General features: G+C 46.4%; 1 protein-coding gene across 6 annotated transcripts in view; it reads left to right on the top strand.

Annotated features, from left to right (window-relative positions):
- The window catches only part of C1H6orf89 (chromosome 1 C6orf89 homolog), a 29,775-nt gene extending 21,429 nt beyond the window's left edge, over nt 1-8,346 (top strand). For 4 of the 6 annotated variants that reach the window (XM_049891149.1, XM_049891107.1, XM_049891112.1 and 1 more), the window contains 3 exons: nt 327-456; nt 3,356-3,479; nt 4,253-4,876. In XM_049891149.1, the coding sequence (XP_049747106.1) occupies nt 327-456; nt 3,356-3,479; nt 4,253-4,380 (382 nt within the window). In that variant the 3' untranslated portion in view covers nt 4,381-4,876. Of the gene's footprint in view, nt 1-326; nt 457-3,355; nt 3,480-4,252; nt 4,877-7,168 lie in introns of those variants that run through there. The other 2 variants (XM_049891140.1, XM_049891123.1) reach the window with 2 other exon arrangements.
- Nucleotides 8,347-27,591: the final 19,245 nt, after the last annotated feature.

Below are 27,591 nucleotides of genomic sequence, written 5' to 3' on the forward strand. Positions count from 1 at the left end.
CACAGTGACTTCAACAATGGGCACAAACATAACAATGCTTGTGAGGATAGTACTGGACCGGGCAGTGTTTCATTCTGTTGTACATAGGGTCACTGTGAGTCAGAATCAAATCAACAACACAGCCAGGTGTACAGGTCGTGGCTGTAGAGCTTACGTGTGTGCATGTACTATTCTTCACGGACCTAGTACTTAAGAAACTGTACTTATGTTTTGCCCTCTTTACCTGCCACCCACCATTTTTCTGACCTTGTTTAGCTCTCTGTAAATCATGGAACAGACTTGGCTTGCCCAGCTTAATTACTTTTTTCTGTTTCAAACTTTTATAGGAGAAGACCTCTGAATAGGTCACAAATTTTACATGAGCTTTTTCCTGTTTTCACCTACCTACCATTTCCAAAAGATGCCTCCTTGAAAAAATGCTTCCTTCTTCACCCGGAACCTGTTGTGGGGAGTAAGGTAGGAAATTTTAAGAGAACTTGGGTCTAGAATTTTCCTCATTTGGAACCTGGGCTGATGCTATAACCAAGGCCTCCCCTGCATATCTACTTAGAGGGTGAATTGAGGGGACACCCAGATAAAGGTCTCCCCGACTGCTGCTAGCCAGGAGACCTGCAGTGGACCACCTTTTTATGAAGGTATACAGAAGATCTGATGACCTTGCAAATCTGTTTCCTGCCCTTAATACCTGTGGGCAAGCTACTTTTCTACATTAGAGGAAGTGGAATGCTAAAATTTGGAAGGACTTAAGAGTTGTTAGTCTGCCCTGCCTACCTCAAAATTATTTTAGGATGTAGGCAAGCTATAAGTGAATAGTATATAAGTGAATACTCCACCTTCTTCATTTTGTAGATAAGGAAACAGCCCAACCATAAGTTAATTAGAGGGTTCCGCTTTGCTTCTCACTTACGGGTTGCCTTTCCCTGGAACAAACAAATGATACTTCTGGTAGAGAACTGAAAAAGCAAAAAGCTTGGGAGCATGGGGAGGATTTGGGACAAAAGGGTTAGTAGGCACATGCCTGAGGCAGGTAGCACAGTCTGGTGGAAAGGCCTACTCAGCCCCCAACACTTCCCACCTCGGGTACTTGGCCACGTGTGTACAGAGAGGAGGGACCACGGGAGCCTAGAGCCTGCAGGTACTTCTCTGGGGACCAGCAGACTGGGTGACTCTCTTCTGTGTCTGTTTACTTTTCTCTGAAATGCTCCTTTGTTGAATCTAATTCCTGAGGGAGATGTTTGAGCCTGGATTTTTTTGGACGAATTAGAAGGGTGAATTTTCCTTTGTTAAAAATGTGTATTTCCTGAACTGTTACCTCTACCAACTCCGGGTTGTGGCTTCAGCCTCCTAATACTATTGTCTGGCTCCAAATTTGCTGAATTATGTTAAAGGAATTTAAAAGTCTTCAAAAGAAAACATTTTGTCTAGAAGTAAGAACTTCTGTCTGCCAGCAGTGGGGTGGAGGTACTGGGCTCTTGCCTCAGATTGTAAAGGAGTTTATCCTCCTGTCCCGGCTAGAACTCAGGGCGCTAACATGATTTCATCGTCGTAATTATGATATAATTCTGGGCGAGGGCCTTTATCTTTGTCTCGATGCTCCCACTTGAATACTGGAGTTAATCTCACCAGCCTGCTTAACAGGGACACCAAGGAGCCTGGCCAAAGGGGTAAATACAAAGTTAATCAAATGCCTATCAAAGTTATCTCAAGGATGTTTTGGGAAGGGGAGTGGCCCAAAAAAGCTAAACTCCTGAGAGTCTATACTTTCCTGAAGCATCTCTTCCCCCACCCTGGCCCAAGCTCTCCTTTCTCCCAGCCTTGTTACCCGACCCTGCTGTCCAAATCTCTGGCTTGGGTTCCTGGGAAGTCACGTGTTTGTGGGCCCCATATCCAAGAGGCAGCCTTGGTATAGAAGATAAGAAGTGGATCAGGTTGTTCTGAGGTCCTAGGGGAGGAGGTGAGGGGCTGCAAGGCCCACTTCACCCACTCCGTAGTGTTGCCTAGGGCCAGCCTGCTCCATCCTATTATCTGTTTTTTTTTCATCCTGGGTGCGAAGGAACATGTGCCCCTCTCCAGCCCATATGAAAGAGAGGTACATCTACGTGTTTTCTGTTTTCTGGGATTTTTTTCAAGACTGCAGATGTCAGGGCTTCTACCAGTGTTACTACCAGTCAGCCAGCCGCAGGCCAGCTCAAGACACCCAGTCCTGCTTCTTCTACAGCAGCAGTTGAAATGGCTGTAGTGTTGCCATGGAAGCAGCATCGGGGCCTGGGCCTGTGGGAGCAGCAGAGAGATGGGGTTGGGGACAGAGGAAGAAGAGGCCAAAACCCAAGGCTCTGGAGCCCCTTAGTGGTGAGGAGGAAACCAGGGGTCCAGGAAGCCAGGTTTCTGACCCCTGTTGCAGTTGATCCAGCTGCCCTAAAGGGCAGGAGCAGGTAGGAGAGGGGAGAGGAGGGAGGGAAGGCTCTAGGGTTTTTCTCTGACCATCTAGATAGGGAGAGAAGCCCACGTAAGACCCATCTCTTTTATCCCTACTGCCTGCCCCGTTCCCTCCCCAGGATTCATCACTTCTTGCTTGGCACACTGGAAGTTGCACTTAAAGCCTGTTGGTGGCAGTAGTACATCTTCAGAAGTGCAGTAATTACCTGTCAAGGTACATATCTTGGTTGTCTTCTTAGTTTTCAAAATCAGAAGGCAACATTACTGTCCTTAGGCTTTAATCAGTAAAAAAAAAAAAAAAAATCAGTAGCATGGCATATATGTTCACCCGGCTCTTGCCAGAAAGTGTAAACTTGAACTTGCTGCTCTTCAATTCTTATCAAAACCCTGGTAGCAAATGATGTCCACAGAAGATTGCCCAAAGGATATGAAGGCCTTCAGTTTCTCTAAAAAGTCTCCATCAAACCAAGCCCTCAGAGATTGCATGCCTAGACCATCACGTGTTGGCCTCTCCTGGAACCTCTTTTGCTGAATTGCAAAATTAGGTGTTTTTGCCTTTGGCTTACTTTGAAGCTGTGGCTAGAAATAGTTGCAAATTGTGAAGCTCACTATCTGTTATAGGGCTGTTGTTGAGGGTGTCGCCTACTCAATCACATAGTGTGTCTTTAGGAGAACCCATAGAAAAGATCTTACCCTGATCTCAGTACCAGAAGATGCCATGCTTAGGAGAAACTAGTTTGTTTTTATCTTTTGGACATAACCGAATTGTGCTGTTAGTTCTGTCTTCCCGTTTGCTTAGGCTGCTAGGAAACTCAGCCATATGTGTAAGGTTTCTTTGTGTACTAATCCCTGCCCCCAAATTCCGGATTCTATTTGGCTTTCTTTCTTTACCTTTTCCTCCCTCTGTTCTTTCCTACAGATGCACAGAATGCATGACCTATTTACCGTTGTCAGTGGTGAGGCCATGTTGCAGCTCATCCCTCCCTTCCAGTGCCGGAGACACTGCCAGTCCGTGGCGATGCAGCTAGAGCCAGGGGATATCGGTATGTAGGACCCCAGGAGGGCAGTGTCCGACACAGGCTTTTTTTGGTTTTTAACTCAGAAAATATTCTGAGCATCAAATATTGCCTTCCCAAAGATTCAATGAAGTAGTGTCAAAAACGGCTTTTATTAACAGGATCTATATTTACTCTTAAAAATGGAGCAACTAGTGAGAAAGTGTAACAGAGAGGAATTTCTCATTCATACTTTTTTTTTTAAATAATTTCTATTGTGCTTTAAGTGAAAGTTTACAAATCAAGTCAGTCTGTCACACAAAAGCCCATACACAACTCGCTACATACTCCCAATTACTTCCCCCCCTCCCCGTGAGACAGCGCGCTCCCTCCCTCCACTCTCTCTTCGTAACCATTTTGCCAGCTTCTATGCCCCCTACCCTCGCATCTCCCCTCCAGGCAGGAGATGCCAACATTGTCTCAAGTGTCCACCCGAACCAAGTAGCTCACACCTCAGTAGCATCCCTTTCCAACCCGTTGTCCAGTCCAATCCATGTCTGACGAGCTGGCTTCGGGGATGGTTCCTGTAGTGGGCCAACAGAAGGTCTGGGGGCCATGATCACCGGGGTCCTTCCAGTCTCAGTCAGACCATTAAGTCTGGTCTTTTTAGGAGAATTTGGGGTCTGCATCCCACTGCTCTCCTCCTCCCTCAGGGGTTCTCTGCATGTACAACATTTTTGAATGCACATGTCCATTGGTCATAGAAACTTTAGGTTAGACAGGATTCTGGCAGATATCTAGACCAATCCATTTTTTTACAGATGAGGAAATTGAGATCCAGAGAGGAGAGGTGACCATGCCGAGGCCCCACTGTCAATCAGGCAAGACAGCAAGTCTTAATTGTCTACTTTCACAGAATCAAGCCAAGGAAAGGACAGTTGAAGATTAGAGCAAACCCTTTATATGCCCATTTGCTAATAAAACAAGACTAGAAGTATATAGGGGCAACAGCACCCAAGGAAATGCTGCCTTCGACGTGGATCCCACAGCCAAGTCGCAGCTTCATGTTGATGACTCACCCTTGACTCTGGCTCCATGTTTTCCCAGCAGTGACTTGTTCTGTGCCTAATCTAAAAATTTGTTCCAAAGAAACAGGTTCGAATCAGCTGCTATCAGTAGCAGCCAGTTCGTCAGCAGAGTTTTGTTGGCTGAAACAAATAAATCAGCAAATGTCACCGCTGACCTGATTGTTTTTCCTGCCTCACAGAACCTTAGGGCAGCCTCCAATCCCTGGCAGAGCCCAGACTGGTTTTCCAATTGATTTCTTTTAATATTAACCACTCAGATGACCCTCTGAATCCCTAGAAACCTCTCACCTCATTTGGGGATAGGGGGTGGACTGCAAACTATGCCAAGCTTTAAATCCAAGTTACATAAACTTTATTTCAATTTAGAAATAGAAAAATAAAAATGTGCAAATTAAGCATTAACTGATAAATACAGGAAGTCCCTGTGTTACAAATGATATCCTTGCCGAAGTGTGGCTTTAAGAATTTGTAGGTCATTGGGAACAGGTGTATACAGTTCTTACTTAGCCTTACTTTAAAACCCCAACCGAGTGCCGTCGAGTCAATTCCGACTCATAGCGGCCCTATAGGACAGAGTAGAACTGCCCTGTAGAGTTTCCAAGGAGCGCCTGATGGATGTGAACTGCTGACCTTTTGGTTAGTAGCTGTAGCACTTAACCACTATGCCACCAGGGTTTCCAGCCTTACTTTAGTGCAAGAAAAGGCTTGAAGCCTTTCTAATGATTCAAAAGCTGCTCATGTGGCAAGTGAAGGTGCTTTTGATGAAGAATTTGTTGTGAGTAGGGGTTGGTTCACATAACATTAAAGGGCAAGTACGAATTGTCGTAAGTCTGACTTTAACCCAGGGACTTACTGAAAGCACAAATTAAGCAATACCAGCTGGCCTGGCACTTGGGGAAAAAAGAATCTTGTACAGGAATTCTTGTGAACTGTTTTCCTGTAGTAGAATGGCCCTCACACGAGGCATGACTATTGCGAAACTCTGCATGCCATGTTTAGGTTTGCAGTGTGTGGTTGCACTGGAAAAAAGTTTCTGTCTTATGTTCTACAAATGCCTAACCGTTTCAGAAACTATAGAAACACATCAGTTATCCAAATGCCAGGTTTCCAGCTCCCACAAGCATCCAGAATGCCAATTCTAAAATTAGAGAGGAAAAGGAAAGAAGGAGTCTTCGGCGGTGATCAAAGAAGCTTGGAGCGGCCGACACTGGTGCGGATCATCCAGGAGAGTCTAAAAACCAGAGAATGATCCCCCCCTGTGCTTTGTCGGGCTGGTTCGCTGGTGGAAGGAAAGGAGTCCAGGATTGGCAATGTCTGTAAAAGGCCAGCCACGTGACATGAGTGCTGAGAAGGGATGGGAGCCTGAATCAAAGAAGAGGAGGACAGGGAGCCTGGGAGCATAACGAGTGGGCACCTGGAGCAGGGGCAGAAGGAGAAGCAGGGGCCACAGTGACTACAGTTAAAAGTGAGGATAGGGACTCAGACCCTGACCGTGGGAGGGTCCTGGAATTATTCAATGCTTGTTCAACAGATGACAGCTGCGTTGCCTCAGGGACCCTTATGAATGGCACTTGACGAGCAAGTCCCATGCTTTCTGGCAAAATAGGCATCGTCCCCGTGGGGGTTGAGGGGAGAGGGGACGGGTTACAGATCATCAGAAAACCTTTGTTGGGGGCTTTCTCAAGAATGACATAGGGGTCAGGCATCAGAGACCGATGGCTGTTGGGCCTACACCACCAGGATGTCTCACTGACTGTTTGCAGGTGCTCCTGAGGGCGGACCTGCCTTGTTCTAGTTACTGTACAGCACACTTGCTGTTCATTGTGACCTTCCTTGAATCACCTATAAAGGCTAAATTACATTCAGTACTGTCAGTTTAAAGATGGCTAGGGAAGTATGATGTACTCTAGGGAAATTTCTATCAGGAGATTATTGAAATGCTAAAGTTTTTAAAGTTTTCAAGTTTGCCTCTCTAGCGCGCTGAAGTGATTTAGGTCAGTGTTCCCTCATTGGTTCTTCAGATCACTCGTGACCCCAGGGATGGGAACAGAAGCCCCTTGGAAAAACCCTTGGTGAATAGGGCTCTGGAGCCAGTTGACTTTGGGAAGTGCCTGCCTTGTAGGTGCGTCGTGCGCATCAGTGTACCTAAGGCTCCAAAAAGCCTCAAGGAACCTAGCATCTCTCAGATTTACTTGGCCGTGGAACTCCTTTTCCTTGAAATGTCTTATGAGACACCGTTGTAGGCAGAACAGAACTTGGGAAACGCTGGTTTGGGTTAATCTGGATCTTCTGTAGAGCAGCTGTGTTATAGATAACCTCAGGAGAAATAGAAAGTGGGGTCCTGCTCCCCCTCAGAACCCATCCTGTCTTCTTGCTGAAAAAGGTGAGGTCGTTCTGAGAATGGATGCCCAGGCGAGGGTTGGAGATAAAGCGCCTTTGTTCTGAGTGGCTCCTGTTGGGTGTTAGGTTCCAGAGAGGACAGGTACAAACTAGGAATATCGATGCCAGGAAAAGCTGGAAGGCCCACAAAGCAGGATGTCTCTCTGACTGTTTACAGGTGCTCCTGAGGGCAGACCTGCGTTGTTCTTGCCCACAGGTGTTCCCCGTCTCAGACTTTCATGTGCTTTCCTGTTGTTGTTTCCCTTCAAGGCTATGCCGGTGCGGCCCACTGGAAGGTCTACATTATAGCCAGAGGGGACCAGCCATTGGTCGTCTGCGATGGAACCACCCTCTCAGAACCGTAGGAAACAGAACACTACACAAGAACAGCTTTGAGAGCTGAAGACCAGGCCAAAAGGGGGAAAATAAAAACAATGACGCTGCTCTCTGGGGGTTGGTTACTTCTAGTTACCGGCTCTTTGCATGTGTGTGAGCCAGCCATGTGCTGGAGGCAGTGGCCAGCGCCCACCCTCCTGAATCTTCATGCACATGGCCTGGAAGGTTTCCAACCCCTGCTACTTGGCCAGGACTCTGCCAGCACCTGCCTGTGAGAGACTGGGCTCTTCAGGCCTTTTGGCCTCCAGGCTGCCCCCCAGGCAAGGAATAGGTTCGATGCCCTCTGTCACCTGCATGGGCATAATCTCCTCTGCTGGCTCCCTGGCCACAGAGAGGCAGCCAGCAGATCCCAACTTCAGAGCGATTCTTTACCAGGTGGTCCTGCTTATCCCCTGTCTTCCTGGCCACGTCATCCTGTACTTTCTGGAAAGCCATGGCTGAGTAAATAAACCATTGCAATTTCCCACGCAGAACGGAATCTAGAACCAGTGGAAGAGATGAAATAACTGTGCATTTCACTCAGAAGGGCACTTCTTTGCCAGTGTCCAGACACTTGGAGACTCGGTGACGCCAGGCTGGAGTCTGACTTTAATTTGTAATGGTAGTTCCTAAGGTACTGCTTTTCCCCCGTTTTATCAGGTTCTCATACCCCGCCCCACTAGCTCGCCTTCTCCCTTGCCTGTCTGGTTGCTTTCTCAGTTTGGCTCCCGACCTTCCCTCCCTCGGCCAGGCGGAGCCCTGACTGCCAAGGCAGCACCACTCCTGCCCATTGTGCTGCCTTCACGGGTCCTCAGAGGGGACAAGTTAGCTGGCCTGGGAGAGGGTGCCTCACTGGGTTTGATCTACAGGCTACAGTTCTGCAGGGCAAGATGTTTTACAGATGTGTCAAGCCGATGTTGTAATGTGGCTGGGGAGGAACTCCAGACACAGAGTGTTTGCCAGCTGGGTGTGTAACTGTGTGATCCTCTATTTTAAAACGATTTCTCTTGTGCTGGGAAACAAGGTGAAGTGTTTTATTTTCTGTAATATAAAGCTGTGTCCTTTCATTTCAATGATTCACTATGCACGTTGTTTTTCCCAAGTGTTTTCCGTATGTATTAATCAAATGGTGTAAATAAGGACACTCTTGCTCCATTTTCCTTTCTTGATACTGCTAGATACCTGGCCACTGGTCACGCTTTTGCCAAGATGAAGAAAAAACAAACCACACTGCAATCTCTGATTCTGAATCACAGAAATCAAGTGGCTATAGTAGGTGTCTGTATCATAGTTACAGGCCAGAGCAGACAGTGGTGAGGGAAGGTGGTGGGGACCCCTGTGGGCTCCTCTTATCCTTGGAGGAGTCCCTGCGCCTTGTCTCCCAAGCCCTCTCTCTCTGTGCACACTTTCTGAGCAGCCGTGGGGATCGCCAAGCACTCAAGTGGCCTGTCTGTCTGTGGGGTTATAAAGGACAAGCCGTGTTCACAGGGCTGAGGGCTGGAAACACTCAGCCTCCTCCATGGGTCTGAGTGAAACCAGAGTGGATGGTACCTGAGGGAATTCTTCGCTAAAAGAATCAGCCTCTTGTGTGGATTAGAACAGGAAAAACAAATCTCTTTGTACATATAAAAGTCACAGTGCTAAACAATTATGATTTGAGAGCTTTTAAATCAGAAGGATCATTTAGAGGTCAGCTTTGTGCAAGCTTTTTGAGCCTTCCACAGTGTCTTAACCCGGGGAAGGAGTAGATGTAAACAAGTTCTTTAGAGTCCTCTCAAAGTTTTATAAATTAGGCCCTTTGAGTTAATAAAAGACAGGTTTCCTTAGGAGCAAAGCAACTATTTTGATTATTGACGTTTCTGTTTTGCTTTTATGAATTACCATGTGTTCTTTCCCCATTTCGCTCCTGCCTTTCACACCTTCAATGTCCATAAAATACCCACCCACTTTGCTTCAAAACTTTGCAAACTAAGACACCTTTTCACATGTTGGGTTCTAAGGTATCCCCTGGAAAGTTCCCTAAGCTGTGAGCAGTAGTTCCAAAAAAAAAAAAAAAAACCCACTGCTGTCAGCAGTAGTTCAGCAATTCAATAAAGGATGATTGGGTTGTTGGGTGCCGTTGCATCAATTCTGACTCACAGGGACTGTATAGGACAGCGTAGAACTGCCCCATAGGGTTTCCTAGGTTTTTAGTCTTTACAGGAGCAGATGGCCAGATCTTTTCTTCCATGGAGCCGCTGGTAGGTTCAAGCAGCCAGTGTTTTGGTTGGTAGCCAAGTGTTTAATCAGTGTGCCACCAGGGCTCCTTTAGTTGTAGTTCAGCAATCCAGCAAAGAATGGTTATAGCAGCAGATGAGTAGAGACTTTTGTGCATGTACTACTCATTTTCACTTAAAATGTGTTTAGTCAGATAGACTGGATATAGGTTTATTTTAAAGAGGAATTTGCCAAAGACAGTTTCCTTGCTCTTATTTAGAGGATAAGTAGAAGTAAATCACCTTCTTAAGGTAATTCTGATCAGCCTTTGACCTGTTCTATAGGAATGACTTGGGGTTACCAGCCAGTCCTTTCCAGTGATCCGGGGACTTGTGTGTGTGTTGGGGAGGATAGGTGGTAGCGCAGGTGCTCTCTGCCCTAGATGGAAGCAGGGTCAGGGAGGCGATGGCGGGACCATCTAACCAACAATCTCCATTGCTGCCGTAAGAACAAAACCACGGGGCTCTAATAGAGGGACTGGCCCAGGAGTGTGTTGAATGCTGACTAAGAGGTGACACGACAGGGACCTCCACACATGGTTTAGGTCGACTTTGCTCATAGCTTCCTGGGAGCAAAGACTTGTATCCCCAGAAATCAGCTCTATGGAGAGAGAGGCTGCTTTGGCACCAGTTTGAAGCATTTATGCCCAAATGTCCTGTGCTCTCCAGTAATTGAGCATTGAATGGATACTACACCTGTTCTGGTTTATGAAAAGAGGCAGGGCTTACACTCACCCCTCCCTCAATTTATTTAGAGAAACCAAAGTCAAAACTTGCCATCAAGTCGATTCTGATTCATAGCAACCTTATAGGACAGAGTAGAACTGCCCTGTGGGGTTCCCAGGGAGTGGCTGGTGGTTTCAAACTGCTGACCCTTTGGTTAGCAGCCAGGCTCTTACCCAATGTGCCACTAAGACTCCTATTTAGGGAAAGAAGGGAGTAAGATATTAATGGTTTATGAAAACTATCTGGCAAAATACAAAGTCTATGAAATGGGCAGATTTGGGTTCATTTTCTCAGAAAAAGGAATAGTGACATTTGTCTAGTCCTTTCCAACTTACAAAGTACCTGAATATACATTATCTCCTTTAATCTTCACTGCTGTAAAGCAAGTATTATTAAGTCCTCATTTTACCAGTAAAGAAACAGAACAGTTAGCTGTTGGTAGGCAGGAGGTTGGAGCTCAAACCCAGGTCCTCTGGTTCCATCGCACATTATTTTCTTGCTAGGTTACAACGTGGAACCAGAGAACAAAGCTGTGGCTTTAGTTGACTGGGGTGTGCCCCGATTTGGGTAGGAGAACCGAGGGATAAGGGTCAGCAAGCCAGGAACTCTCCGGGATTTGTTGTCAAAACTGTTTTAGACAGAAATGGAGGAGGAAAGAATCTAACCCTAAGACTTTTATAAAAACCCTTTCCCTTTCCCCCCGCATTTGAAAACTTTTTAAGAGTGAGTGTAGCTGGAACACAACTGGGTCCAGCCATTCTCCCACCACCACATGTTTCCAGATGTTTGACCAGAGGAGGGACTGCTCAATTCTAGCTGTGAGTCCCTTGGCATTTACATCACTTGTTTTTCAGCTCTCAGTTTTCTCTTTCTTCCTTCCAAGATCCAGCGTAGGCCTCGGTGTAGAACCAATCATTTTAAAACAAAGTCTCGAGTTACTTAGCTGCAGGTGATGGCCTCAGTCACTCTGGAATGAGAGTTTGCTCCTTAACCAGTAATTTCCATAATGAACATTCACGGGCCCCAAAGCGAATGCCTATTTCTCACCCACTTGCCCAGGAGGAGAAGGCCAAGTTGTAAGGGAGAGACGGAAAGCTAGCTCCATGTCTGGGGGCAGGGAGGTGGCGATTTTGTTCACCTTTGGAGAATCGCTTATTAAATAGAGGGGTCTCTTAGACTTTTGACCTCTCCTAGCGATGGCGGGGAAGCGGAGGTCTCCTGAGTTCACAAGTTCCACACTCATTAACTTTCAGGAGTGGCACATCACCCACTAAAATTTGTTGATGGAAGGGAGTCCCAGAGATGGGCTTTAAACTAGTATTTTAGGTTGAGATTCTCTCCGTGTTTGGACTTGCAGATGTGTACAGGGCCACCAGGCTAGGAGGGGGAAGGTACTTGTTGAGGGGCAAATAAGTGGGAGGCTGGGGTGTGCCCCATCCCTATTCTCCTCACCTCCAGCCTCTTCCACAAAAGCCTGCCAGGGAAGATTGACAGGGCTCTCTCGGGCTCACCTCCATGTCCACCCACAGGGGCGCGGTGTGGCTTTAAGCGCTGGCCTCGTCAAACCCTCCAGCCAGCTTGTCTGTTGTCCAGTTCCCTCAATGTGTGGCATCCCTGCCCTGCATAATTTAGGGATTAGAGCTAAATGCATCTGTCACTTTCCTCTGTCTGGAGGCTGTGAAATGTCCAGACTTTTTCAGAATAGTGGAGAGAAGAAATGTTGCATAACTGAGCGGAGGCTTGGAGCTGCCGAGATGTGGTGGGGCTGGGACCAGCCACTCCCTCTGAGCAGTCAGTCGGGCAGCTGTCAGGCAGTCGAAGAATGAGTCTCAGATGCAGTATCAGTTTAGTTTTGAGTTTCAAACAAAATTGGAGAGTTGGGACAACAGCATTGTGCCAGGCTTGCTTTACCTCCTTAATCCTTCCAACAGTTTTGTGGGGCAGGTGGTGTCATCCTGGGCAGCCACCTTTATCAGAGCGTAGCAGTGTCCCACCCCTCACACCTGAGCCCTCAGAGCGCTTCACACCCGTTCAGAACAAGCTCTCACTGGTGCCTGGGTATTGGCGGCAGAAAGAAGCAGACATGGGCATTCCCAGAGAGCCCCAGCCTCATTAGAGGCAACTTTCCCTCCAGACTTCTTTCCATAGATTTACACCCAGAAAAATGATGACCTTGGTCTTTTCTTCTCCCTCCCTTCTATGGAAGGGTCAGTAACAGAACCCCAGTAACACTAGGGGTCAGGCAGAACACTGGAAAGGCGGAGGTAAGCCAGGGACTCCTGCCATCATTGGGGCAGGAGCCTGGGGCAGCTGTAGTTCGTCTTTAGGCAACCAGGTTGTGGTGACTCTGGACAGTCCCCACGAGCAGAGGAGACAGACAGCCGGTCGGACAGTGCTCTGAACGGTCTAAGCCGGGAGCATATGTTCAGTGCAGAAGGTTGACTAATGGATAAACTGCAAACTTGTAAAGACTTCCACCATGTAAAGAATGTATGCAAATTAAAGTTTTGTAAAGAAAGTTTACATTTTGCAATTAAAAGTGTGTGTGTTGGTTGATTAAGAGCTCTCCTGTACTTGTCATTCTTTGACATTCCAGTTTTCTCTCCACCGGTAACCTGGGAGATGTCTAGCCACATCCTACTAGCCAAGCAGGCCTACGGGCTCTCTTTGGGCCTGACTGTCACTGGTCCCCACCTGGCCCGTTGTGCTAACTTGCATTCAAACCTCTTCTTTTATCCCCATCCCTGCCCTCTGCCCACATGGCTTCTGGTCAGCTGTTCCTGTGAATTCTATCTGTTAATACTCTTTCCCGTGCCTGTACTTTGCCCAGAATTCAAATGAGACCCTGGGGACCATTTTCCCTCTCACCAGCCAACTGCACACACACAACCCGGACACCCTTGTGGTGTGGCCTCACCTGTGGGTTTCTCACTTCTCTCAGGTGGGTGGCCAGGCACCTGGGGAGGACTCCAGTCTTCCTTGCTGGCTCCCCCTGGGTGCAGCAGATACCAGGCCACACACAGTCGTCTTGCATAGTCCAAGATAGTCTCATGCAGATTGGATTTGTGTGTTCATGGTTTTTTGTATTTGCTTTTTTGTATATACACATAGCTTTATATATAAGTGCATAAATGTAGCCATTTCACATACACTGTCTAGGGTTCTGTTTTATTTTTCTTTATCACTTGCTGTGCCCTTCTCCCTCACCCCACCCCTGCCTCTCCCCACCCTGCCCTCTTCCTTCCCCATCAGGGAAATGCTGTACCCTGTTGTGTATCTTTTCATAACTTTCTCCCTGCTTTTTAATCATGATCGTAAATAAGATTTTTGTCATTGTTTTACCAAAAATGGGATCATATTTATAGGCAGTTTATGCATCTTGCTTATGCAGCTATCACCATTATCTCTTTCCAGATTTTTCTATCACTCTTCACAAGCTTGGTGCCCCCCAAGCAATGATTCCCTTTTCCCCTCTCCCTCCCACTCATACAAGTGGGCTTGTAAAACACTTGTCCTTTTGCGACTGACTGATTTCGCTCAGTGTAATGTTTTCAAGGTTCATCCATGTTGTTGCGTGTATCAGGACTTCATTTCTCTTTATGGCTAAGTAATATTCCTCTGTGTATGGACCACATCCTGCTTATCCATTCATCTTTAGATAGACATTTAGGCTCTTTGCACCTTTTGGCTCTTGTGAAAAGTGCTGCAGTGAACGTTGGGTGTCCAAGTATCTCTTTGCATTCCTGCTTTCAATTCTTGTGGGTATCTATCCAGGCTGTTTTTGATTAAAAGTTATAATTCCTAACCCATGATAATGTTTTAGAGCATCAATATGTCATGTTTTGCTTAGTTTGAATTCCAGCTCATTACTCCACATTCCTCCAGCGTGACGTATGTGTGCTAGACGCTTTTAATAAGTCAAACTGACAAGCCTCTAGACGCCATGTTGAAGACAGATATTTCACCAACATTATTGCTTTAGAATAATGACTTTTTTTTTTTTTGTAAAAATGCTACATTCTCACTATAAAGAATTGAAGACAGTTTGGGGGCTCTTATTAAACCTGCCACCCACCCAGAGAGAGAACTACAAACATTAGGTGAATGGCATTCCAGATGTCTCTAGGATATTTCTAGCTAGAAGGCTAGGTAGAAATACGTTTATTAAAATGGGATCATATATCCATGCTATTTTAAAAATAAAGTACTAGAAGTACTAGATCTAATTGTATATGAATCTAACAGAAGAAAAAGAAACTGAAGTAGATGTTTCTTCCCCACCCAAAAAAAATCTTCGTTCCTAAAAGATCTCTGTGAAGTTAGGATTAAGAGAAATGTTAAGAATCTAGAATTTGTTTTTAATAGGTTTCCTTTTTAGATGGCAGGATTCAAGGCTCTGAAGATGAGGAAGGAGCTATAGGTTGCTTGGAGAAGGAAAGACAGATGTGTTTCGTATTATGCAACCCATTTCATACTTGCCACAAACCCCCATCTTTGCTCTTTTATAACTCCTGTGTCTCTTCAGTGGGTAAACAACTGAGACCTTCTCTCCCTTCCTAACCTTAAGTCAGCTTTCTCTTTCAGTTTGTCCTAATCAGGAACTAATGTTTTCTTGACTGCCTACATTTTCCATCTTCTTAAAAAAAAAAAAAAAATTCTACCTTCACCAAGAAAAAAAATACTGAAAACTAAGTTCACAAAAACCTAGTAAATGTAAGAAAATACAGCATTAATCTAAAAACCAACTCAGGAACCCCTTCCTAGCTGTCAAGCATATACCCATGGCATGGGGCACCCTTCCAAAATGCAAGGGCTGGAGACCTCCATGCAAATCTCAGTTCTGGTCTGCTAAGCAAATGTGTTTAGGGAGTTCTTTTGACATCTCTGGTCCTTGGTTTCCTCATCTCTAAGTCAGTGAGACTAATGCCGTCTTCAGAGGAATAGCACAAAGATACCTGAGATGAGCTGTGTGAAGTCCCAGCACAGAGCAGGTGCTCTATGCGTGAGTGTTCTCCATCCTTCCCTTCATCAGGCTCTTTCCCCTCTAAGAGTTCACTTCTGCTCTCAACTGTGGACTGGTTTCCTCCAGCCTCGAGAACCATCCTCAAAATCACCCAATGGCAGAGCTGGACCAGATCCAAAAGATTCTCTGACCATTCCCTTCCTTTTCTATGAATAGGTGAAGAAGGTGAGGAGGCTGAGGCCTGCAGTTGGTGACCAAACCAGGGGTAGAGGGACCCACCCAGTGCTTTTGACCACGCAGTCCTCTTACGTGTAAAGAAATACCATCTATTTCTGCTACTTGACTCCACTTATCCCAGTCCCATCCTGAACCCTCAATAAAAATCACTTAGAGTATATTAAGTTTCATTGCAGCCTCACACCAAGCTCAACCTTCATCCTCCTTGCTGACTGCCAGCATTTAAGGCGTTCCTTCTCTCTCTGACTGGCATGGGTCTCAGGACAAACACAAAACTCATTCTTTTCAGCTGAACCCATCACCAGCTCCTTCTGGGGGGCAGGCCCTTCCGTGTTCTGTTGGAAGACTTCTCCCCTGCCCTCTGGTCCCCTGAGGCTGCTTACATGGATGGAGGCAGCCATATTCTCCCTCCACTCAACACAGTTCTCTTCCTGGCTGAGGACAAAACTACGAGGATGTGCAGCCTGGACTGTATACTCCAGAGGCCTTGGAGGGAACGTGCCTTGGCCCAGAGATACCTCTTGGTCCACAACCACCCCCAGCCCTGCCTACCGCTCAGTGCCTGGCAGTTCTTTCCCTGCCAGTCTCCAGTCCTCTAAAGTCTGGAGCTGGTTAAGGCACCAACATTGGATATTTGTGCAGATGTCTAGCTTTGGACCTTGGTGGGTAACAGAAAGAAAATATGATCCCTGTCCCCTGAGGTTTTATAATCGTATACAATGCAAGTGTAAAGTGCATTCTAAGAACTAGGCATTTGGAAATAAGTTGCTCTCTGAGAATTAAACCATAAATCAGTGCAAAATAGATCAGAACAGAGATATGCAAAAAAAAAAAAAAAGTCACCTTAAATGATTCCCAGACTCAACTGTAATCAAAATGAAGATATAACAGAAACATTAAAGTCAAACTGTAATCAAAATGGAGACATGACACAGAGAAACATTAACGTCAAGACTGTGCCCTAAGAACGGGGAAGGCGGGGGTGGGTGGCCACCAATGGAAGCCTGGAAAAGAGAGCTTTGGAGATGAGGCTGGCTGTGCCCATCTGATGGGGAGATGGTGCCCCCCAGGAGGTTGGCATAGTGTCCAATCTACCTGCCAGGCCTCCTGCTGTTGCAGCAACAGTGCCGCTGGCGGGCAATGCCTGATTCTAGTCAACAAGCCTTTAGGACCTCCTGCTCTGCTTCCTGCTCACTAAGCCACCTTCTCATAAGCTGGCTGCCCACGCAGTGCACCTCCAGGAGAGAACTGTGTATCTGTTAACTGGCATTCCTGTTGAAGTGCATCAGTCTCTTGGGACATGTGAGGAGCAGGCATTTCAGGGTCTCTGGGGTGGTGATCCTCTGGGTCTCTGGGGTGGTGATCCAGCCTCCTCTGGGCTGATCCTCCTTCTTCCAGCCCCTCTGCCCAGGCCTTCTGTCTCCTCCCTCCAGGTGAACCCCAAACTTACCACACACCTCTTTGAATTCCAAATCTTCCTCCATGCTAAACTGCAAGGGAATGCAGAGAGCTGGGAACTGGGCAGATTGGAGTCTCTGGTGAAGGCCAGGCTGCCAGCTCTGTGAGGGCAGACACCAAGGCAGACCTGCTCATGCTGTATGCCCAGCTCCTTGCCCCAGGGCACTGAGTAGGCTCTTCATGAGTCCTTCCTGAGTGAATACTGTGGGGTAAAAAAACTACCCCAGAGGAGGTGAGGCCTGAACTGGGCCCTGACAGACATTAACAGTTTAGGTATGTGAAGGAGGGGCAGTGTTGTGGATTGAATCGTGTCCCCACAAAAGATACGTTGAAGTCCTAACCCCTGGGGTAGGACCTTGTTTGGAAATAGAGTCTTCGAAGATGTTATCAGTTAACATCAAGTCTGTTATGGGTTGAACTGTGTTCCCCAAAAATAGATATTGTAAATCCTAACCTGTGCTGACAGAGACTGGAGGAACCCCAAGAGTATGGCCCCCAGGCACTCTTTTAACTCAGTACTGAAGTCACTCCTGAGGTTCACCCTTTAGCCATAGATTAGATAGGATTAGACAGGCCCATAAAACAAAACCAGACTAAATGGGCACACCAGCCCAGCAGCATGGATGAGAAGGCAGGAGGGGACAGAAAAGCTGGTAACAGGGAACCCAAGGTCAAGAAGCGGAGAGTGTTAACAAGTTGTGGGGTTGACAACCAATGTCACAATACAGTGTGTGTATTAATTGTTTAATGAGAAACTAATTTGCTGTGTAAACCTTCCTCTAAAGTACAATCAAAAGAAACTCCTAACCTGTTGTTATAATCCCATTTGTGAATAGTGTTTTCTTTATATGAGGCAGGATTAGTGTAGGCTGTGTTTTAAGTCAATCTCTTTTGAGATATAAAAAGAGCAGGTTAAAGCAAGGAAACCAGCAAGCAGAGATGGGGAAGATAGATGCTAAGCCATAGGGAGACCACCAAGGAACAGAAGATGAAAAGAGAGGGGGATCTTCCCCCAGAGGTGACAGGGAGAAAGCCTTCCGCTAGAGCCAGCGGCCTGAATTCGGGGTTCTAGCCTTGTAAACTGTGAGAAAAGAAATTTCTGTTCGTTAAAGCCACCCACTTGTGGTACTTTTATAGCGGCACTAGATCACTAAGACAAAGTCATACTGGAGTAGGTAGGTCCTAATCCTGTATGAGGGGTGTCCTCACAAAAGAGGAGAGACACAAACACACACACAGAGGGAAGGTGGCCGTGTGAAGACTGAGGCAGAGGTGGAGCTAGGCTGCCACAAACCAAGGAACACCTGGGGCTACCAGAAGTTAGGAGAAATAAACAATCACACCCGAGAGGAACATACTCTTTATAACAATTAATTATATGATATCAAAATGGCATTATCTGCCCAAAAGCAAAGACAAGAAGGCAGGATGAAAGAAAATGGGGAACCCAGGGCAGAAATGAAGAGTGCCGACACATTGTGGGGAATGAAATCAAGGTTGTGAAACACTGTGTTCAAACTATCGAATGGGAAAGTAATTTGCTCTGTAAACTTTCACTGAACGCACAATAAAAACAAACAAATCAGAAGCTAGAAGAAACAAGAAAGGCTCTCCCCCAGGGCCTTTGGAGGGAACATGGCCTTCCTGACACCCTGAATTCTGCCTTTAACTTCCAGATTTGTGAGACAATAAATATTTATCATTTCAAGGCACCTACTTTATGGTACTTTGACTTTGACACAGCACTCCTAGGCAACTAATACAGGCAGGAAGATAGAAATTCCAAGGTGAGGGATAGTGGTTTACATAAAAAGTAAAGGCACAATAGGAATGTAAGATGCTAACAGGAGAGAGAATGTGTAGGGGGTACATGGAAACTCTGTACTTTCTGCACATTTTTTCTGTAAACCTATAACTCTAAAAAAAATGAACTACTAAATAAAGGCATAAAGGTTAAAATAGAATTATGTGTGCAGAGGGCAAGAGAGCAGTTGGCCTAATGTAGGCAGAGGATGTTGGGGAACATAGTGAATCAGAGGGTAGGGCCAGGTTGTGGGAGTACAGGGTCCTTGGGTGGTACAAGGAGTTAATGTACTTGGCTGCTAACCAAAAGGTTGGAGGCTCAATCCACCCAGAGGTGCCTCGGAAGACAGCCCTGGTGATCCACTTAACATTTTGATTAAAGAGTCTATAGAAGAATCCTGATCAAAAGGGGGAAAATGTAGAACAGAATTTCAAATTCTCATGGACTCTAGACTTCCTGGAGCCATGAAGTTTGGACGAACCCCTGAAACTATTGCCCTGAGATAATCTTTAAACCTTAAACAAAAATATTCCCTGAAGTCTTCTTAAAACCAAACAATAGCTTAACTAATAAAAAATGTTTGCCTTGAGCATTATTTAAGAGCTATCTATATGGGATCAAATTGACAATAGCAACTTGAAAGTTTGGATAGGAACTTTAGGGGGCAGTGAATTTATGTTAACGGGGGAGGAACAACTCAGAAAAGGAGGGTGAGAATGGATGTACAACTTGAAGAATATAATCAATGTCATGAAATGGTACATGTAGAAACTGTTGAATTGGTGTATGTTTTGCTGTGTGTATTCTCAACATCAACAAAATAAAATTTTAAAAATCAGCCATGGAGCACAAACCCTATGGAGCACGGTTCTACTCTGACGCACGGGCTCTCCATGAGTCAGAACTGAATCGACTGCAACTGGTTTTCTTGGTTGGAGTCTAAGCAGAGGGGTTATGATCAGATGCAAATGTCAACAAGGCCATCCTGAGTTTCTGAGGAGGAAACAAACAGGATAAAAGTGGTGTTTGAAATTATCACTGGGTGGGCTGATAGATGCCTGGTGTCTTGGTCATCTAGTGCTGTTACAACAGAAATACCACGAGTGGATGCCTTCAGCAAAGAGAAGTTTATTCTCGCATAGTCCAGTAGTCTAGAAGTCCGAATTCAGGGCACCTGCTCCAGAGGAAGACTTTCTCTCTCTATCGGCTCTAAAGGAAGGTCACTGTGATGCATCTGTCTTCCCTTGGTCTGGGAGCATCTCAGAGCATGGACCTTAGGTCCAAAGGATGGCACTCTGCTCCCGGCGCTGCTTTCCTGGTAGTATGAGGTCCCCGTGTCTCTCTGTTTGCTTCTCTCTTTTATATCTCAAAAGAGTTTGATTGGCTTAAGACACTACCCAATCTTGTAGACCTCATCAATATAACTGCCACTAATCCACTGGTTTTTTTTTTTTTAATCCATTTTATTACATCATGGTGATGGGATTTACAACACATAGGGATATCACATCAGACGATAAAATGGTAAACAATTATACAATCATACAAGGGAATCATGACCTAGCCAAGTTGACAGATCTTTTGGGGGGACACAATTCAATCCATGATACCTGGAGAGGACTGGGTGTGTAGAGGGGAAGACACTGGGGTCAGGTAGGCAGCCAGGATGCTACCAAATAACCTGGGCTTGGGGTCAGGGGATTGTCCACTACACGGGGCACTGAAAATGAAGTTGGGAAGATATGTGGAGATGTACAAGAAGGACAGCTGCAGTGTCAACTCTGTTAGCAAAAATGGAAACAGCCTGAATGCCCATTGTTAGGAAAACAGCTGTATATCCAGACAATGGAACGTTGTACAGTATAGAAAATGAATGGTGTCTAGGTCAACATCAACAAATCTCTAAAAAAAAAAAAAGAATTCAATAAAAAAAAAAAAAAAAAACAAGTTGCAGAGGAACTATCCTGTGTTGCCCAGTGCACTAACCACTAGCCAAATGTGGCCCTTTAAATTTAAATGAATTAAAAATTCAGTTCCTCGGTCACACTAGCCACTTTTCAATCGCCACATTCCATTGTGGCTACGACACTGGGCAGCACAGGAAGAGAACAGAACATCTTCATCATCACTGAGTGTTCTCTTGGACAGCACTAAGGTTTAAAACCTGCAAAACAATATTAAATATTTACAGATACACAGTGTGTCATAAGGAGTCCCCAGGTGGTGCAAGGAGTGAAGCGCTCAGTTTGAACTCACCCAGAGGTGCCTTGGAAGAAAGGTCTGGCAATCTGCTTCTGAAAGGTCGCAGCCATTGAAACCCCTATGGAACACAGTCCTGCTCTGACACATGGGGGGGTCATCATGAGTCAGAATTGACTTGATGGCAAACTGGTTTGGTTTTTTTATTTTTTAATGTGGAGTAAAAAGGACAGTGAAAATCATGCAAATGTCAACCAACAAACCCAGATGTGATTTTGGGAAGGGTGAGAATGTTTAGGATCAAAGAGTTCCTAGATGCTTTGATTGTATCTGTAGTGTTTTATCTCCGAAGCTGGATGGTGGATCCATGGGTGCTTGTTATATTATTATCTATACTTTTACAGGCCTGGAGTATTTCATTATAAAAATGTTTTTAAAGAAGATGGGCTGGGACGAGGGATACTGATGGAGACTGACTGCGGGGCAGGCAGTAGACCAGATGGCTTGAGTTTCTCGCCTGGGAGACTGGTGGGAGGGAGCTGGCTGTGGGGACGTTTGTTCCTTCCCTATCCTGGTATCTGCCCCTGCCCAGAGGTACAGTCCAGCCCCTCCCTTGTCACCATCCCCATCCTGCACCCTCACAGACACTCTTCTCTGGGCCCCAGTGCCATGGTTACCTGGCCTCTAGACAGCTAGGATGGAGGATCAGGCATGAGCACTGCACACACCTCTTAGGTGCCTCTTCCTCTTACCAGCTACAGCCCCCACCATCCTGACCAGGTACCCCAACCTCAGCTCCAGAACTGAGCCCAGGCTGGGACTCCTTGGAAGAGGGCTGCTGATCACTTTGCCCCATCACCATTCCAGGGAGGCCTGGGACAGCTATGCATGGTCAGGAAGTTGCATCAGGTAGGAGGCCAGTGGCTCAGGGGCCCATGGGTCCCTGGAGTCTGGGCCAGGCACCAGCTTTGCTGGGGCTGTGTGGGTCCTGGCTGAAGGCTTTGGGCATTGGTCGAACTTGGCATTTTAGAGGGGAGAGGAGCCTCCGCCCCTCTGGGCTGTGACGAGCTGGAGCTGTGTGGGCAGCAAGGCCTTCCTCTTTGGCAAATACCTTATGGCCCTGGCCTTGAGGTGAAGTCCTCTCCTTAGAGCCCAAGATATCTATTCCAGGAGCCATGAAACCCCAGACTAGGGGAAGAGGGATCCCATCCTGCCCCATGGAGTACCTCACAGACTCTTGTTTCTTCCATGTAATAAAAACAGCCACCATTTACCAAGTGCTGTTTGACATTCAAGAATTCCTGGGTGGCACAAATAGTTATGTGCTGGACTATTAACTGAAAGGCTGGTGGTTCAAACCCACCCAGAGGCACCTTAAAAGTAAGTCCTGGTGATCTGCTTCCAAAAGGTCACAGCCTCAAAAAGCAGTTCTACTCTATACACATGGGGTCACCATGAGTCGAAATCAACTTGATGGCAACTAACAACGACAGTTCGACATTCATTTTGTCGACTTGCCCCAGCAACTCTCTGAAGTAGGTGTTGTTATCCCCGTTTTTTTCGTATGAACAAACTGAGGCTGTAGGGGTTAAATAATCAGTGAGTGACAGTCAGGATTCGAGTCTGTGTGGGGCTGATTGAGTCCTCCCCACCCCTGTACTCCTTGACCTGATTTTTCTTCCTCTGGCCGCCATCTTGCCTCCCTGTCCCTCTGTCTTTTCCTTCTCAGCCTCACTCAGTCCATACCTCTACTTCCTCTTCTCTACTTCCTCTTCTACTTCTCTCCTTGCCCCAGTCTCCTGTTTTCTCTACCTTCTTTCTTTCCCTGACCACAGGGGGAAAGAGAAGCATTTGTGTGTCTGTGTGTGTGTGTGTGTGCATAAAAATATATATAACATTTTCCAATTCAGCAATGTTTACATGTATTATTTAGCAACATTGATTCCACTCTTCATTTTGTGTAAGCATGACTGCTGTCCTTTTCTGAATTATTCCGCCACCATTAACAGAAACTCAGTGCCCCCATGCAATATCTCTTCCCTTTCCCCCTGCCTCTGCCCCTGGTAACCACTAGTAAGCTTTGGCCTTGATACATTTGCCTGGGAAACATATTTCTAAAGTACTGTTCTTATCTATTGAGTCAAGTCTTGAATCCACCCTTCTTATTTTAGAAGGAGTTGGATCATTCAAATTTCTTTTTTTCATTAAGAAATACCCAAACCACTACAACTATTGGTCTCTGCTTCTCTGGAGCAAAAAAGGAAAAAGGAAGTCAAAGACTCAAAGAAGAAGTTAGTCTACAGGACAAATAGTCTACATGGACCACAGCCTCATCTACCCTGAAACCAGAAGAACTAGATGGTGCCCAGCTACTACTTCTGACCATTCTAATCGGGACCACAATAGATGGACTCTGATAGAATGGGAGAAAAATGTGGAACAGAACCTCAAATTCCTAAAAAACAAAAACAGGCCTACTGGACTGGTTGAAACTAGAGGACTCCACGAGACTATTGCCCTCAGATACTCTTCAAACCTTGAACTAAAACTAATCCCTGAGGCCACCTCGTAGCTAAATAACAAATCGGGTTAAAAATAATATCACCTGTAAGCCCTGTGCTTCTTTAAAAAATCACCTATATGAGACCAAATGGTGAACTATTACTCCAAAAGATAAGAATGTGAGGTGGTAGGGGAACTAGATTAATGGAAACAGGACAACCAGAAAGGAAATAATGAGAATGTTCACACGTTGTGAAGAATGTAACAACTTGTATACAAATTGGTGAATGGGAACCTAAACTGCTGTGTAAACCTTCACCAAAAACAGAATAAAACATTATTAAAAAATACATCTCAACCAAATTAAATTGCTTCTGTTTGTTAGGAGAAGGCTCCTCACTCCAGATTTACATGCCCCCCATCTTAGGTGGGCTGTGAGAATCCCAAGAGGAAAAAGACTTGGGCCCTGTCACTAGGGGGCCAAGACCCAGGAACACAAAGTTACTTCACTAAATAGAGAAGATGGGCTTCCCAGAGTGTCCTTGAGGTGCAGATACTGTGGGTTCTGGTGAGTGAGGTACGCTTCCTCAGGAACTCAGGCCTGCCTGGCTCACAGAAGCCAGGTACCCCCCAATCCTCAATGGCTCCCTTCCCTGGGACACACCATTCCCCAGCACCCATCACCACCTTCCAAGGAAGGCTGTGTGGAGAGAGATCTTTGAAACTGCTTCAAGGAGAAAGATCTGGAAAGGATTTATGTTAGCAGGTTTTACTGTTTGAGGCAGGGCTCATAGGAAGGGGTTAGTGGGGTGCCCAGGGTTATGGGGTAAGAGGAAGCAAGATTGTAGCTAAGAATACAGAAGGGCAAAGGCAGGGATGACTCCACAAATTGGAAAAGTGCAGGGCACGGGGGTAAGGGGTGAGGGAGAGTGAGAGATGTTTCTAGTCTCCTTGAGGCCCTAGTCACACGCCTGGTAATGACAGCAATGACTAGCTCAAATTGTTTTCCACGTTATTACTTCCCACCAGGTATGTCAGAAGGAGTCTGGGAGAGCTTAAGGCCTGCCCAGGTGGTCAGCGACAACCTGCAGACCTCGCTTCTAGAACTTGCTCCAAACAAAGCAAGGGCTGAGTGGAAGAAAGTGAGACACAAGATCAGAGAAACCAGATAACCAGATGAGGGATGATACTTTGATTCAAGAGGAGAGAGGGGAAACAAAGGAGACAGGATGGTCACAGCTGCCTGAAAAAGACCTGAACAGACCAGGAGGGTGGTGTTCAGGTGAGGGGCAGCCTAGGTGAAGGGCAAGAGGTATACAGGGAGCAGGTGTGAGGAACGCAGGACTGGCGCTTTCTACTCTATGACCTCCTGATTCGAAACTGTGTATACAGACACGCTTCCATCTGTATGCCTTGGGCATTGTTCTCTAATGCTCTCAGAGACACTTTAAAACATTAAATTTAAAATCATCTGCTCCTGCCCCTGGCATGGTGTTCCCTGTGACTGAACTTCAGGCACATTCCTCAGTGACTCCAGGATTGTTACACCATCAAGCTGCTCTGTGGTGACCTTTTGTTTCCATGAGAACATAGAATGTGGCCAAGCAGCAATCTGGCCTGACCCTGACCTTGAATTCTAACAAAGAACAAGCTGGGCTACACTGGTGAGAATCAGAACTAAAGAAAATCATATCTAAAATATAAGAAAAAAAGCCTTGTGCCAGAAGGTAAGCGATTCAGAGTTGTCTGTAAGACCTCAGAGTGATTAGTAACCGAATGTCCAGCCGTGGAAATTAACTGAGTGAATGACAGCACAGCTCTGGGTCCCTGTTGCCCATATCATGACTCCAGACCCCTCCCTCACTCCCAACCCCCAAGTTATAGACTGTTTCCCCTGTCTAGATTTCATAGGCTGGGACAAGGAGGGGGTGTTGCTTGGGTCAGTGAACTTGGAGGTGGGTGCGGTGGAGCTGGAAAAAGGAAGTTTGAGTAGGAGGAGATGGTGAGATTAGAGAAGGCTGGGGGTTTGGAGCCTGGTAGCACAGTGGTTAAGAACTCGGCTGACTGAGACCAGAAAAACTAGATGGTGTCTGGCTATAACCAATGACTGCCCTGACAGGGAACACAACAGAGAACCCCTGAGGGAGCAGGACAGCAGTGGGATGCAGACCCTAAATTCTTGTAAAAAGACCAGACTTAATGGTCTGGCTGAGACTAGAAGGACCCCAGTGGTCCTGGCCCCCAGACCTTCTGTTGGCCCAGGACCGGAACCATTCCCAAAGCCAACTCTGCAGACAGGGATTAGACTGGACAATGGGATAGAAAGGGATGCTGGTGAGGAGTGAGCTTCTTGTATCAGGTGGACACTTGAGACTATGTTGGCATCTCCTGTCTGGAGGGGAGATGAGCGGGTAGAGGGGGTTAGAACCTGCCTTTGCCCTGTCTGGAGGGGAGATGAGAGGGTAGAGGGGGTTAGATGAGTGGAGGGAGGGAGTGGGCTGTCTCATTAGGGGGAGAACAATTAGGAGTATGTAGCAAGGTGTATGTAAGCTTTTGTGTGAGAGACTGACTTGATTTGTAAACTTTCACTTGAAGCACAATAAGAATTAAAAAAGAAAAACAACTCTGCTGATAACCAAAAGGTTGGCAGTTCGAATACACTAGCTGCTCCTTGGAAACCCTATGGGGCAGTCCTACTCTGTTCCGTAGGGTCACTATGAGTCAGAATCAACTCAATGGCAATGAATTTGGGGGAGGGGTAGGGGGTTGGCCCAGGGCACAGACCTGAAGGTCCATATCTGCCTTGGCCTTGTCCCCGGGATCCATCTCACCAACCTAACTGCCCTGCCCAGGAACACAAATCTGTCCCTCCCTGAGTCTCAGTAAGTCCACACGTGGTTTCTGCAACCAGATCCCCAGGTATGGGCACCAAGTTCATCCCCTATCCATGTAGCTGACTTCTCCCAGCAGGCCCCTGGGTGAGGGAGGCGGGTTAGCAGGGTTTTTCTCTGGAGCAAGGCTGCCTGGAGTTGAATCTGGCTCTTCTACTTACTAGCTGTGTGATCTTGGGCAAGTTTTTAATTTCTCTGGCCCTCAGCTCCTGAAAACAAAAAAAAAGGATCCCTGGGAGGCACAAATGATTTGCTTGCAGCACCGTATAATGAAGGCCTGGTCATCTGCTTCTATAAAGATTACAGCCAAGAAAACCCTATGGAGCACAGCTCTACCCTGTAATGCAGACAGTTGCCATGAGTGAGAATCAACTTGATGTTAACTTTTTTTGTTGTTGTTGGGGGGGCCTCAGCTCCTTAAACTTTAAAAATAAGGATACAACTGTATCCATCTCATAAACCAAAACTAGTTGCCATGGAGTTGATTCTGATTCATGGCAACCTCATGTGTGTCAGAGTAGAACTTTGCTCCACAGCGTTTTCAATAGCTGATTTTTTTGGAAGGAGATTGCCAAGCCTTTCTTCCGAGATCCCTCTGGGTGGACTCAAATCTCCAACTTTCGGTCAGCAGCTGACGCATTAACTATTTGCACTACCCCGGGACTCCACCCATCTCATAGAGGTGTCCAATAAATTTATATAAGGAACATGCTTAGAAAATGCTACACGGTATGCACCCGATAAGTGCTTGTTAAATAAATGGGGTTTGCAGCAGGGCCAGCCGGGGTTGGAGTCAAAGCTATGCCACTTAGTTTCTGGGCAACATTGGGGAAATCGGCCTCCCTTTCTTCCTTCTCTTGGGAGCCCTGGTGGCACAGTTGTTAAGATCTCGGCTGCTAACCAAACAGCAGTTCAAATCTACCAGGTGCTCCTTGAAAACCCCATGGGGCAGTTCTACTCTGTCTTATAGGGTTGCTGTGATTCGGAATCCACTTGATGGCAATGGGTTTGATTTTTTATTGGTAGTACCGACAGGTACTATGCCAGGCCTAATTCACTTAGTACTCACAACCATTCTATGAGGTAGGTTCTAAGCCCTAATTTGCAGATGAGGAAACTGAGGCAGTGAGCAGGGTAATAACTTTCCCAAAGCCACCTGGCTGGTAATCCCTGCTCTCTGCTTCACAACGGCTCTACGTGTTTCCTGTGGGTCTCCTGCACTGAACCAGCTGCTCCGTGATGGGGCGGGGAGCTGGGGAGCGGGGTGGAGAGGCGGGGAAGGA

The sequence above is a fragment of the Elephas maximus genome, chromosome 1, assembly GCF_024166365.1.
Source record: "Elephas maximus indicus isolate mEleMax1 chromosome 1, mEleMax1 primary haplotype, whole genome shotgun sequence".
In the NCBI taxonomy this organism is placed as follows: Eukaryota; Metazoa; Chordata; class Mammalia; order Proboscidea; family Elephantidae; genus Elephas; species Elephas maximus.